At 37.5% G+C, this 14,094-nt stretch overlaps 1 protein-coding gene across 1 annotated transcript; it reads right to left on the bottom strand.

The window, feature by feature from the left end:
• Nucleotides 1-294: 294 nt before the first annotated feature.
• LOC122588989 (conserved oligomeric Golgi complex subunit 7) lies at nucleotides 295-13,689 on the bottom strand. The gene is made up of 10 exons (XM_043761216.1): nucleotides 13,327-13,689; nucleotides 12,464-12,553; nucleotides 12,228-12,347; nucleotides 12,053-12,154; nucleotides 11,663-11,943; nucleotides 4,762-4,907; nucleotides 4,113-4,311; nucleotides 2,295-2,961; nucleotides 1,377-1,709; nucleotides 295-759 (listed from the first exon to the last, which is right to left on the bottom strand). Exons 1-10 carry the CDS (start codon nucleotides 13,609-13,611, stop codon nucleotides 484-486), a joined length of 2,499 nt encoding a protein of 832 aa, XP_043617151.1. The 5' UTR covers nucleotides 13,612-13,689; the 3' UTR covers nucleotides 295-483.
• Nucleotides 13,690-14,094: the final 405 nt, after the last annotated feature.

Consider the following 14,094-nt stretch of genomic DNA (forward strand, 5'->3'; position numbering starts at 1 on the left):
AATACAAGTGAATCCAACTAGCAGCAATACAAGTGAATCCGGAGATGAGTAGATGACACACGATTTCGTGAATAGAAAATATACTAGAAGAAAATCATTGGGCTTTCTTATACCTATATGGCTATATATTGGCTGAATATTATATGGCTATGAGCCCAAAGTAAATCCGGAGATGACAAATGGTTTCAAAGATATAAAACATGCAAATTTATTTCTCTAGCTAAACCTTGCTGAATTTCAAGTTTTTAACCCATAACATTTACCTTCATTTCATTTATATCAGCAACGAACACATACATCGAACTTTTGCAGGTATATTGTACTCTCGTACTCCAAAAAACCTAAAAATTTCATAACTACATTCAAGTATATAAAAATATATAGGAAGAAATATAAAGTTAAAATTGTAGTTATCTCATACCAAAACTCCTCATGCTACCTAAGAAGCGAAAATGGTACAACATGCATCTTGTTCCCTACCTATCATTCCAAATTTACACGTCGCATTTTGCAAACAAGGTTGGCTGTAGGGAGATCAAGACTTTCTGAATCAGTTTTAATGACATCTTTGAGTTGATCTCTTGGGGTCGATAGGCAAGTGTAAAATGTAGCTAGGATGGGAGGGATGGGCATTGACAATGCTGACAACACATTACTCAAGTACTCTATATCTACTGATAGCTGTTGTGCTCCCCGTTCTGTTATGTACTGGATACCTCTCAGTTGCTCCATAAATAGAGCCGCAGCACCTTCCGCAACCTATATCAATAAGCAACACAGGGATGCTAAACATTAATAACCACAGATATGTTGAAAGATTTCAATTTTGACCCATTTTCCTACAAAACGTATAGATTGGGCTCCTCAAAATATCAAATGTATAAGAGGTCAAACAGGTCAGAAGTATCAAAATATTGATTTGGATAACATTCCTCTAATTGCCATTAGCAAGGTACTTAACATAATTAATAAACGAACAAATTCACAGAAGTATATGTCCCCATCAATGTTGTGTTTATTTTGGGTCACGGGGAGTATATCTCAACGTGGTAATTGCATAAAAAGGCAACCAAGTTTTATCTTATTTCTGTTTTGGGTAATTACCATCTGTTTTTGTTGAGAATTAAGCTTTTAAAATACCTAAAACAACCCTCGACAGTCGAAAGTTTAATGAAAAATGCCTGAAAAACCATGTTCAGATCTTCTTTAGCTGCGTCGATTGGGTGATTTGATACCGCTTACGTTGAGTTATGGTATTGGCCAAATTAAGTTGGTTGCCAGTTACAGAAATCAAACAAAGTTGGTTGCCTTTCTATACAAATCGCCTTAGTTCACTACATCTTTATAATTGGAGGCAAAAATAGTATAGTGTGTACCTTAAACATCCATTCTGTTGCAAAAAATTGGGCCTCCTCGGCATTAGCATCATTGTTAGAAATGCTCTCAGCTAGTGGCTCCAACTGCTGGGGTAAAGTGAGAAGGTATTCACCCACAGTTGTCACATATGCTTGAGCATATGCACTAAAGCTCGGAAGGTGAAAAGCAGTTTGTTCCTCCACAGCAGACCAGATGGCCAAATTTGAAACGCCATTAAACTGCTTTCTTACTTTGGATATGAGGACATCGTATACAAGTTCATTTACTGCGTCCACGAATGCTGAAACTCTTTGAGATGCAACTGGAAGTGCATGGAACCGTGGATCTTTTGACTAAGAAAAAAGAAAATGTTTATTTGCATAGAGACGAAGATATAATACATGAAGATTCAGCTAGAGGGTAGAAGAAAGCCTGGGCCAAATCTATGCTCAGGTAGCTAATTCTTTTCATATCTGGATAGAGGTAGCAATATATCCCATCTCCTTACGAAAGGGTTAATTTGGGTTGTGATTTATCTGTCACTAGTCAAACAGGAATATATGGAAAAAACCGACTAAAAAGGTAAAAGGTAAGTTGTCCAAACTCCAAAGTGTATTAAATATGGAAAACCTTCTAAATAACTTTACTAAAAGAAATTAACTTATTATCTAAGTAAAAAATTTGTAATCATATGTTACTTTTTTAGTGTAATTTTTGTACTTCATACGGGTTAGGAGGTACGAGTGTGCGCTCATATGAAGCAATGTGTGCCCGGGACCAAAAAAATAGATTCATATAGGTGCTGATATAGTTTTTACTTATAAGTTGATGACTATATGTTGATATGATTTGTTAACTACCCCAGACCAACTCAATTTGTCATCTATAGCGCCAGCTTCAGGTATCAAAAAGAAAAAGGATAAAAATGGAACACATACCTGCTCCAACAGATTAAAAAGCTTCCGTGCTTTCTCTGGAGCATCAAAGAGCCTTAATGCTGCTACATCTAATGCAGCCCTTCCAGCCATAGATAAATCTCCATTTCCATCAACAGTCTCATGCGATGAATTTGGGTCAATACTAGAGCCAAAAACTGCAGAAGATAAGTTTGTGTTCAATCTAGCAAGTGTAGCTCTCAAGGAAGCTTCAAAAACTGCAGATCTGTTTGACAGGCAATCTGCAACCGTGAGTATCTGTAGTGCACTCTGGACATAAGACCACTCTTCCTCACTTGACAACTCGGATTTACGAGATTCCTTTTTATCTGATCCTGTTTCCTTCTTTGAACCAATGCCATCATGGGCAATATCAACCCCGCATACAACTCTTAGGGTTTTAAGGATTTCTTGAAGGGTTGAAATAAATTGTAACATGACATCATCAAGAGCAAGAACGAGTTCATCAGCTTCTGAGCCACCAGTAAAGCTGATGCATCTGTCTACAGATGCTTCAAGAAGTACAATGACTTGTGGCACTGATTCTTCCATTCTTCTAACGGTTTCACTAAGTTCAATCCCTTGTGCTCCAACACCACGAGTCACAGCACCTCTCAGATCAATAGCTGAAATCTCAGCTGAGAGGGTAACACGCTCCATTTGTCCATACCTACAACATAATTTAGATTAGTAACTGCATCCTCGAAAAAAGAAAGTGTGGGAGTAAAGAAGAATTTGCAACAATATAGTAGAGGTGGCAGAAAGGGTGGATCTGGTGGGTTCAGTAACAGGTCAAAATGGGTAAATTTCTACTAGTAGATGTCTAAACAGGATTTTTGACCCAAAACATGTTTTTATACATATTTTTGTAACAGTATCTAGAAAATGTGTCAAATACTGCAAAAGTTATATAATTTAGGTTAATTCAATAGTATCTAAAATTTTGAATAATGTTATAGGTTGGTTTGTGCAATAAAGTACACTTCAAACAATTTTTGATCGTTCAAAACATTTGTACTGTTTCCACCCAAGTACATTCATTGTTTTCATCTGTTTGATCCACAAGATGAACCATAACCCGGATTGATCCGTTCATAAGTAACGGTCGAAATGGAAATGTCGGCTAGGCATGTGCATACTGTTTGCTACTCTTAGCCTTCAAATATGTGAAATGAACTAATTGTTGACGTTAGTATAAGACCAATTGCTTCCGCACAATGTATAAATACGCTAGGTAGATCACAAAATCCAGATTCATTAAATATAGATTAGATGGTACTTTTAATGATAAAGGATACAACTCGATCAATGTGAAATGTGTTAATTTACTATGCAAACAGGAAATTATAAACATTGTTGAAAGATTACAGATAGACACATGATGATACGTGTTTTATGTGTAACTATTGGAGAAAAGGGTGAACTTGTAAAGTAGTTCTTAACGATGATACAGATATCAATGTCAAGAGTACTTTTAAGAATTCCCTCTTACCCAAAAAAATTAATATATGATTCATTCTTTCACAAAACGGAGCATCTTTGTAGATGCTAATTTAAATCAATTAAAAAAATCTGAATATGTGGTGGAAATACTCAATTGGGCCCAATACAAATGCTTTGAAACTGCAGGCAACATGGAGAAAGCAAAATTAATATCTAAAAGTAGCACCAGAACCCTTCTCATATGTCCTGCCATGTGTTTTAAAGTGAACTTACTTGTATGATACCATAAAAATCAATGCAAAAGTAGAAGCAATATTTTTCTCAATGATAATTACTTTATTCTATAATGATAAAAACAAGGGTATTATGGGAATTTACCTTTGCTTGTATGATTCATAAGGAAGGTAGATTGCCTTGAGAGTATCCCTCAAAACATTGAGATCTGATTCTCCAAAAAGGTGTTGCACATCTCTTGCAAAACTGCCGGTCATACTGTGTAGATCAATTAACGCATCCAAATGCTTAGTCTGCACTTTTACGCCTTTTGGCATATCTCCAGATAAGATATCTAATACACCTGAAATTGTAACATGGAAGCTTAAGTTTTGATAGTGCGGCATATTCTAACAGAACAGGGAAAGAGTGGCATATAGCATGATTATACATGAAATGTGTGTCCATGAACGGCACAACATATGAAAGTAACACCCAAGACATAGGTGCAATACACTATCAACAATATTTCTTTCATTTCTGAAAGCAAACTGATTCAAGTTGATTCTTACGCATGACAAGGTTAATTGATCAAAAGGCTGAAAGCAATCTCTTATGAGAAAATATATACTTAGTCCATGTTGGCGAAAATTCGAAAGCAAAACCAACCCTATATATGTTGAATGAAGTAATGGAATATCAGATAAACCTTAGATCATGAAAAATTGAGTGAAAGACTACAAACCTACTTTTATCAAATTAAAGCAAATCTCATGACACAAAATAAAAATCACAATTAGTTTCAGATTGCGACCTTTGGCTAATGCTCTGGTTTCGGGAACTACATCTCCTGTTGCGAGGTTGATGCGAGAAACAAAGCTGGCACCCACAGCCACCATTGCTTCAATTAATAGCTTTGGAACAAGAGTCTTGTAATCTTCTGGAAAAGCAAGCATAGACCTGGAAATATATATATATATATATATTAGATAGCAACTTTGAAAGGATAATATGATTCTAATATGGTCCGGTCACATGCCGCACTCTTAAAATATAAGAATGGTTAACCGATTTCACATGTGCTAACACAAGGTGATGTTCTCAACCTTTATTACAGTTGGGAGAATCTTCACCATTCACATCATGATCTTACAATTCCACATGATTCAACTGAAACTTAACTAAATTCAGACACTGAATTTCTGCTTTATCCCAACAATTGATGTAAATAGTAAATAGTATGATTTGATATGATCCAACCATATCATGAGTTAGAACCGAAGATATATATATATATAAGTTGAAAAACCTTATATTGTATTGAATTGTGATAATGAGGATTACAAAAGGTTGCATTTATAAACACTACTAACCTAATACATGGAAACTAATAATATTTAAACTAATACTAATATGGAAACCAATACTATCTTAATACACCCCTTAAGCTAAGGCCGTTGTGCGACTCTTAGCTTGGATCGCAACAGCATGAACCGATCTGAAGATAACGCCTTCGTAAAAACATCAGCAATCTGATCATGTGAAGATATGAACTTTATTGACAAATTTCCTTCAGCAACCTTCTCTCGTACAAAATGAAAATCAATTTCCACATGCTTTGTGTGAGCATGAAAGACTGGATTAGCTGACAAATAAGTAGCGCCTAGATTGTCACACCACAATGTTGTAGTAGTATGTATAGGAATGCGCAATTCTTGAAGTAGAGATTGAAGCCATGTAAGTTCGGCAACAGGGTCAGCCATAGCCTTGTACTCAGCCTATGTGGATGACCGAGATACAATGCGTTGTTTTCTAGCAGACCAAGAGACAAAATTAGATCCTAGATATATAGCAAATCCCTTGTGGATCGACGGTCATCTGGGTAACTCGCCCAATCAGCATCAGAGTAAGCATTAATAGCATTGAAGGAGGCATCGGCATAAGCATGTAACTGAGTTGATGAGTTGCTAGAGATGCATAATCCGTAACCGGATGTCCCTTGTAAGTAACGAAGAATACGGTTAACAACTGACCAATGATTCTCAGTCGGGGAATGCATGTATTGACACACTTTGTTCACAGCATATAGAAAGAGTAGCGTACTCCCCAACAATACTTCGATATTTTACGGGATCCGAGAAAGTAGTGCTACACCATTAGACAAAACCACAGATGTAGAAAGAGGAGATGGAACTGGTCTGGGCATTGGACAAATTTGTGCGTTCCAAGAGATCTGTAATATATTTGGATTGAGATAGAAACAAATCGGAACCTGTGCATGTGATTTCCACACCCAAAATATTGGACAGATGCCCCATGTCTTGAATGGCGAAGGCACGGCTAAGCTAATGAACAACCTGATCAAGGACCAAAGGGTTGTTACCTGTCAAAATAATATCTTCAACGTACACGGGCATATATAGCACTATACCACGAGCACAATAGATAAAAAACGAGGGATCGGTTTTGGATCCCCTAAAACCGATGCAATAAAGAGCCTCAGAGAGCCGATGAAACCACGCTCTTGGTGCTTGCTTTAGACCGTACAATGATTTGTGCAATAAACACACATGATCAGGTTTTGACCTGTCGACAAAACCGCCTAGATACATTGTTTCCTTAAGATCACCATGTAAGAAAGCATTCTGGACATCTAATTGTCTCAGGGGCCAATCGTTAGCTGTAGCAATAGATAAAACAACCCGGATAGTGGTAGCCTTGACAACAAGGCTAAAGGTGTCAGTGTAGTCAATGCTCGGCTGCTGGTGAAATCCCTTAGCAACAAGTCTCTCTTTATAGCGAATGATAATTCCCCGTTGATCACGTTTAACTTTGTATACCCACTTGCAATCAACTACATTTTTTCCAGGAACACGTGGCACTAATGACCATGTGTCGTTTCTCATGAGAGCCGAAAATTCATCCTCCATGGCTTTGCCCCAAAGAGGGTTCCTATTAGCAATAGCAAAGGCTGAGGGATCAAAAAATTATGTTTTAGCTGGATTTTGGCTAAGATTTGAAGGACGTGTGCGTGTAGTGGGCTGAGGTGGTGATGATGGTCTGGAGGAGGGAATAGGATCGACGAATTGTGCGGGTTCTGATGAATGTTGTACAGGTTGGACAGGAGCAATGAACGTAGTTGTGGGCTCAGGTTGAGGAGGTGAATCAACATTTTCAACTAACTCATCTGAAACTGGGTTTATCGTAGGAGGTGGAGGTGATGGATAAGACCAGAAGTATTCTTCTGGTTGAGAGGTAGGTGTTGGTGGCGAGGCGGGTTGACGAAATGGGAAGAAGTGTTCATTAAAGCGGACATGACGAGCAATATAGAGACGCTCAGACTCGTGGTCAAAACACAGATACACGTGATGAGAGGTGCTATACCCCAAGAATGTGCAAGGAGTAGACCGAAAATCCATTTTGTGTGGATTATAGGGTCGTAGGTAAGGAAAACATTGACAACAAAGAACACGGAGAAAAGTGTAATCGGGTGTCCGTTTGAACAAAAACTCGAAAGGAGAGGTGCGTGCTGTCTTTGAAGAGGGCATGCGATTGATAAGGGAGATTGCAGTGTTAAAAGCAAAGTGCCAGAATTTAGATGGGACACCGGATTGAGAAAGAAGAGTGAGACCAATTTCAACGACATGTCAGTGTCGTATTCCAACAAGGCCATTTTGTTCACTTCTGTGAGGACAAGAGAATCTGTGGATGATGCCTAGATTTGAGAAAAAAAAGGCGACAATTTGCGAAATTAACCCCCTCCATCGGTTTGGATTGATTTCAATTTTGTTTTAAATTGACGTTCTGCCATAGCAACAAATTAAGTAAATATATGATAGACATCATATTTACGTTTCAAGGGAAAGAACCACATGTAACGTGAAAAGGAATCAACACACAACAAAAAATAAAAATGGCCATCAAAAGAAGGAACGGGTGAAGGACCCCATACATCACAATAAACAAGATCAAGAATATTTAAAGCTTTATTGCGAGATAACGGTAAATGCAGTTTCGAAGACTTGCCAATAGAGCAAACAATACAATGACTTAAAGAACTATTACTAGAAAGCGATAACTTAAATCTAGATAACATGGAAGAAAACAATTTCGAATGAGGGTGACCCAGTCTTTGATGCCACACGTAAGGTGAGACTCAAACAGTGGTGAAGACAGATTTTTGGATAGGTTGACAATGTGGCAGACAAAAGGAGTAGAGAACTCCATTACTTGGACCAGTGAGGAGGGTAGAACGGGTGACCTTGTCCTTCACAGTAAAGAAAGTTGCGTGAAATTCAAAAAACACATTTTTGTCTAAACAAAACTTTTGAACGGAAAGAAGATTTTGTTTAATTTCAGGAACATGAAGGATATCTCGTAAAGAAAGACTTTTATTAGGTGAATAAAAAGTTGAAGAGCCAATATGTAAAATAGGATGACCCTTACCATTGCCAACATGAACATTGTCATCACCAAGGTACAGCTGGAACGTGTCATAACTAGAGAGATTAGGAGTAATATGGTAATTAGAACCTGAGTCAGGAAGCCATGAAGTTGAAGCAGGAGAACGAGTATTAGCAGCATAGTTGGTCTGAGTAAAGTTAGCATACGGCTGCCTGTTACGAATTGTGGAGGGTCCTGATTTGGGCATTATGACAGGACATGACTGATTCCACACTTGCTACAAGTACCATATATAGTGTTTTGATTAGTTGCCCAAGAAAGTGGATTTTGATTACCTCCCTTGCGAATTTGGGAATTCTGATAATTGCCACGACCTCTACGATTGTTCTTATTGTTGCCTCGGTTATTGTGGACCGATTTGTGTAAAAAGTTTGAGGTGACTAGGCAGATGATGGTTGAAGCTGAAAACCAAGACGAGCTACCAGTTGTTGAAGGGTTTCCATAGTATCATTAGGAAGCGAAGGTTAATTTCCACAAGGGCTCGAAGACTGTGGCAATGTAGCAGTCGAGAAAGCTTGAGCGGGGGTTAAATTAGCCACGGGTTTCTTAACCATGTAGTCAAGATCCAAGAGAAGCCCATTCAACTTAGAGAATGCCAAGGGGGTTGGTCGGCCAAGTATGGTTGATTTGAAGTTGTTGTAATCATCGGGAAGACCTGTAATAACTTGCATCATAAGGTCTTTGTCTTTCACTGGTTCGCCAATATTTGCAAGAGCATCAACATACTCTAGAGTATGCTCGAGTAAGATAAGTAGAAGTTGATTCACCTTCTTTCATCTGAAGTCAAAGGAGTTGTGACTTAGAGGTATATTCCCTAGACGAGGTTTGTGGGGCATATGCGCGAGCAAGAGATAACCACAATTCACGTGAATTACCTCCTTATACATGTTGGAACGATGCTTCAGACACAGTAGACATAATAAGCATGCGTACATGGGCATCATTAGATAACCAAATCAGATGATTCGGGTTTGGTTGTGAAGTGGATGAAGCATCTTTGTCTTTGCCTTTTTCTTGTATTGTTGGAGAAGGACACGAAATTGTGCCATTTATGTAACCATATAAACCATGTGTGGTGAAAAAAGCTTCAAGCATGGATTTCCAATATCCATAATTAGTTGGAGATAGTTTGAAGGCAAATTTGTGGGAGTTGTGGATTGCTTTGTCTTGTGTGGAGATAGGATTTAGCATTGCCATTAGAATATCAAGTTAAATTTCTATTTTTCGTAAATAATTAGGGTTCCGGCGTGGCGGTCAACTCGGTGGTCAACGGCGGCAGCAGCGGTCAATGGCAGCTAAAGTGAAATCAAAGAGGTGGGTTTTGTCCGGAATTTGTCGTCTTGTTGAGGATAACAACGGTGGTGGCGGTGTACTCTAACGCGCCGGAAAAACGAGCCAATTGGCCGGATTTTGAATTTTCCGGCGAGAAAGAAGGCGGCATGTGGTGATCCGGGGTCGCGAAACTTTTGGGTTGTCCTCGGAAAGTAATTTCGAGTATATTGGTAGTGGAGGTGTCGTTTAATTCGAAGATATAAAAGGTTAATCGTAGATGGCCGGATTTTAGATGATTTTTAGGGTTGTTGGTCAGAATTTTGAGGCCGGAAATTGTGTCCGGATTTTATGGTTGTGATACCATGAAAAACCTTATAGATTATTATATTGAATTGTGATAATGAGGATTACAAGAGGTTGTATTTATAGAGTCTACTAACCTAATACATGAAAAACTAATAATATGTAAACTAATACTAATATGGAAACTAATACTATATTAACATAAGCATTTATTCTCTGTACATCTATATCTATATTTAAATTAATAGAGGCCGCTTTCCCACTACTATTGTTGGACAACTAGCTATACCACAGATTCAAAGACAATGATGATCCCTCTTATCTATACTATATTATAAAGCAGATCTCCCATGTTTACATTTTAAGTTTCAACATTTACTTTCTCAAAATGCCCATATTTCAATTCTATATTTACCTAACACCCTTTCTATCTCCTCAAATCTCAACCAATCATTTGTTTTCTCTCTCCTCCATAAATCATTTATTCCTCCAATTCATTCAAAATCTTTTATCTCAAAAACCGTACATCGATAAATTATAAAAATTATATGGGTGTTCTTAAAATTTCATGCTCTTTCATTAGAGATGTCATTCGATATACTTTCGACGAATTTTTAAATCCGAGGGCGGAGCCCGTACGGCTAAGGCATTTGGCTATCACACTCTATGACCTATCACCCCCACCATCTCACCGCCACAACTCGCGGGTACTTGCTCTCGTAATCATTAAATTCACATAGTTGGCTTGGGACCTGCTTAAGACTGTTTTCCTTGGTACACTATACACCTATTGTAGAACTATTTTAGCTTCAACACATATAACGTGAGTCTACAATTGCGACATACAATAACTACCAATTCTTGTGCCATTTAACCAATTTGACCATTTACTAGATAAATAACATAAGCACAACTCTGTAATTCAATGATTAACATTATCGGGCATTCAATTTCTGATACCAAATTGAGCAAAGAGACAGGTACATCATAATAAAGCGCCAGCAGCCACAACAGTAATCTAACAAGAACCCAGGGAAAAAACTAAAGGTGGCAAAAAGTAATCCCAGACTTCGATGCTTTCTACCTTCACCTACATATATAGTACCCTTACTACTACACCAAATGTACAAAAACAAACTCATAGTTCTACATGAGAAACAAATCCAATACCTCTGGCAAAGAGAAGGCCTTTGTGTAACGTAGGTTATTTGCTAGGGTGAATTGTGTGAAGTGAACAAAGGACGGAAAGAAAACCAACACTGTGCCTATCTGGTAATACTACAATGATTATATTTCAATATTAACCCTGCCTTACAATCCAGTAGTACTTTATCTCATTCACTAACCTGTCATTGCCTCATTTATGATTGACTATTATTTCTTAGCAGTTCATACCTGAGGCTGTCTTATCACTATCTGAGAATTGCCATATATTAGGATACATTTTATAAATAGTAATAATGATTTCATGGGATTAGTTGGATTTAATATCCTTAAAAAAGTATATAAAAAGAACAATTTTCATTATGTATAAGCGAAACGATCATACACTGTGCTTTATTGCAGGCAATGGCACATAATAATGTACATCATAAGAAGTGCAGGCATGTTTTATAAGCTTTTCGTGTAAGAACTGATATAGCCTACTGGAATCAGATATGAAAGAGAACATTTACCATTTCCATTCTTGTTCAAGATAAAGGGATAATGCATCATAAAAACTGGGCAGCCAACTGGGAAATGAAACTGTAGGCGAACTTGATTGATAATCGTGGGAACTCAAAATACTTTCAACTTGATTTCTCTCGATACCAGTCTTAGTACGTTGTTGTTTTAATTCATAATCCTCCCAAAGCTTCCTAATAGGCTTCAAATGAACTTTAGTATAGTGATTCTCCAAGGACTTGTATCTTCCGATGCGAATGAGTATCTCACGCAAATCTTGGGCCACATTAACCTAAACACATGAAATATATGAGCACATTAATTAAAATCTCCAGACATAGAAGTAACGGTTATAGGCATTGCATTATAGATCAATCGGAAACTTTGACTTCAAATTTCACCTTGCGATTGGTTATTGCATCTGTTAGACGGGGTTGTACCATTGAATCCAGTCTGTCCTCTAAGACTTCAAGCTGCTTTCTAATATTGGCAAATTCTGCAACCTGAAAAGAAAACGATGGATAAACCCATATTGAACCTCTTAAAAATGATCATGAGATATAAATGAACTTTTACCTCTCCAACAGCAGTCAAGCAATGCCTCATGTTGGCCAAGGTTTCTGCTGCACGAGGAAGATCATTACTGGCAAAAACATCCTCAACTGTGGAGCTTAATTGAGTCAAACCCGCAGCATCCTATACATATGAAATTTGAAGACGCTTAAAAGATTCCATGCCATTATAATAAAGCAAATCACAAAGGTCATGGTGAATGAAGATAATGGATTCAAAAGAATATAATATATTTCCACCTGAAGTGTTTCGTAAGCATCTTCCATTCTCCGCTTGACTATATCAACTTTAGCAAGGGTAGCTATTGATTCTGCTGATGAACCTTCCGCCTATAGACATAAAAAACAAGAATTGCACATAAGGTAAGCCTACATATACTATTCTAGACATTGAGCCAATGAACAAAAGACCAATTAGGAGAAATGAAATACGTACAATTTGACTATGTCTTATTAAACTGTTAGCCATATAAGTTGCTATTAAAATTGGCATCACCTCACCATTTCACAAGTCAAAAGAGATTGCCAGATACATACAATAGGAATGGATTGAAAGTTTGGTCCACAAACTAGACATTTCGAGAGTTGGACACACAATAGCAAAACACAACAAGTGCTATACATTTTGATTCAGACATTCAGTATTATACAGATCTAAGGATAACACAAAATGTTCATAACAAAACACATAATACTCCGTAAGTTTTATAAAGCAAAGCTTATCGAAACACATTTGCTTCTTACCTAGACTATACGATCCGTACAACATGTAGTACATCTATAAACCCTAACATAACACCAAAAATATGAACCTCATTACACAATCAATATCACTATCAGCAATCAGCATATATATATATATATACACACTCGGATATATCATCAGACCTATCAACAATTCAGCAACTACAATTACATAACTTGCAAATCAACAACGACATTTGCTAACGAAAACAACGGTCAAAATCCTAATATAAATCCTGACAGCAATTGACAGTGAATACTACTCAGCATTGCACAATTAACATATATACATATACATAATTATATATATACACATATATAAATATATATATTATATGAGTGAATATATGAGATCTTACTTTTTTAAGCTTGAGGAGAATAGAAGCAACAGACTGACGAAGAGAAAGAGCGTCATCACGGATACGGATGACGTCACGTGTGGCGCGTGGGACACGGAGGATAGCGGCGGAGCTCTGTTCCTCAAGAGATTTAGCGATCTGTTCGGAAACGTCTTGTAAGCTAGTTTCGAGATCGATTAAGCAAGTATCTAATGGATCCTCTGGATGACGTGACTGGCAGGCATTGTTTATCCATTTCTTAGCGTCGAATTTCTCGTCGGAAAATGATCCAATATCTTTTATCATATCTCTGATTTTTGATTTGATTTTGATTATTCTCCGGTGCTCACTGCAAGCAAATCTTATGTGTTTTCCGTTGGCGAGGATCAAGTAAAGTAACTTCTCGTGTATATGTTTTAGATTTTTTCATTTTAGTCCCTTTAGTTTTTCATTTATATATTGTGGTCATCTATCTAGATCTCTCCTAACTATAAAAAGTAACTCTCAATGCCATCTTTCACGGGTTTTTGGGTCCCAATACCGTCTTCGACGGTGTATGGGAAAGGTTGATATGTAGACAGCCTTACCCCTACCAAAGGTAGAGAGGCTGCTTTCAGTTTTTACCATAGGTAGAAAAGGACCTCCATCCTTGCTGAGCCTGAGGATCGAACCCATGACCTCTGTTTCTAGATGTATGAGGTCTAACCATAGATCTCTCCTAACTCTCAAGTTATCAAATTAAGAAATTAAAACTTGCTCCAGGCCTTTATTTTCAAACTCAAGTGTGGA

This window comes from Erigeron canadensis, chromosome 2 (genome assembly GCF_010389155.1).
Source record: "Erigeron canadensis isolate Cc75 chromosome 2, C_canadensis_v1, whole genome shotgun sequence".
Taxonomy (NCBI): Eukaryota; Viridiplantae; Streptophyta; class Magnoliopsida; order Asterales; family Asteraceae; genus Erigeron; species Erigeron canadensis.

Excerpts from the sequence above, each read along its gene's own strand:
- LOC122588989 (XM_043761216.1), bottom strand. The coding sequence starts at position 13,611 with ATGATAAAAGATATTGGATCATTTTCCGACGAGAAATTCGACGCTAAG. Across the intron at positions 12,554-13,326 it reads TTCTCCTCAAGCTTAAAAAA|GCGGAAGGTTCATCAGCAGA; the intron begins GTAAGATCTCAT and ends TTATGTCTATAG. Across the intron at positions 11,944-12,052 it reads ATGCAATAACCAATCGCAAG|GTTAATGTGGCCCAAGATTT; the intron begins GTGAAATTTGAA and ends TCATGTGTTTAG.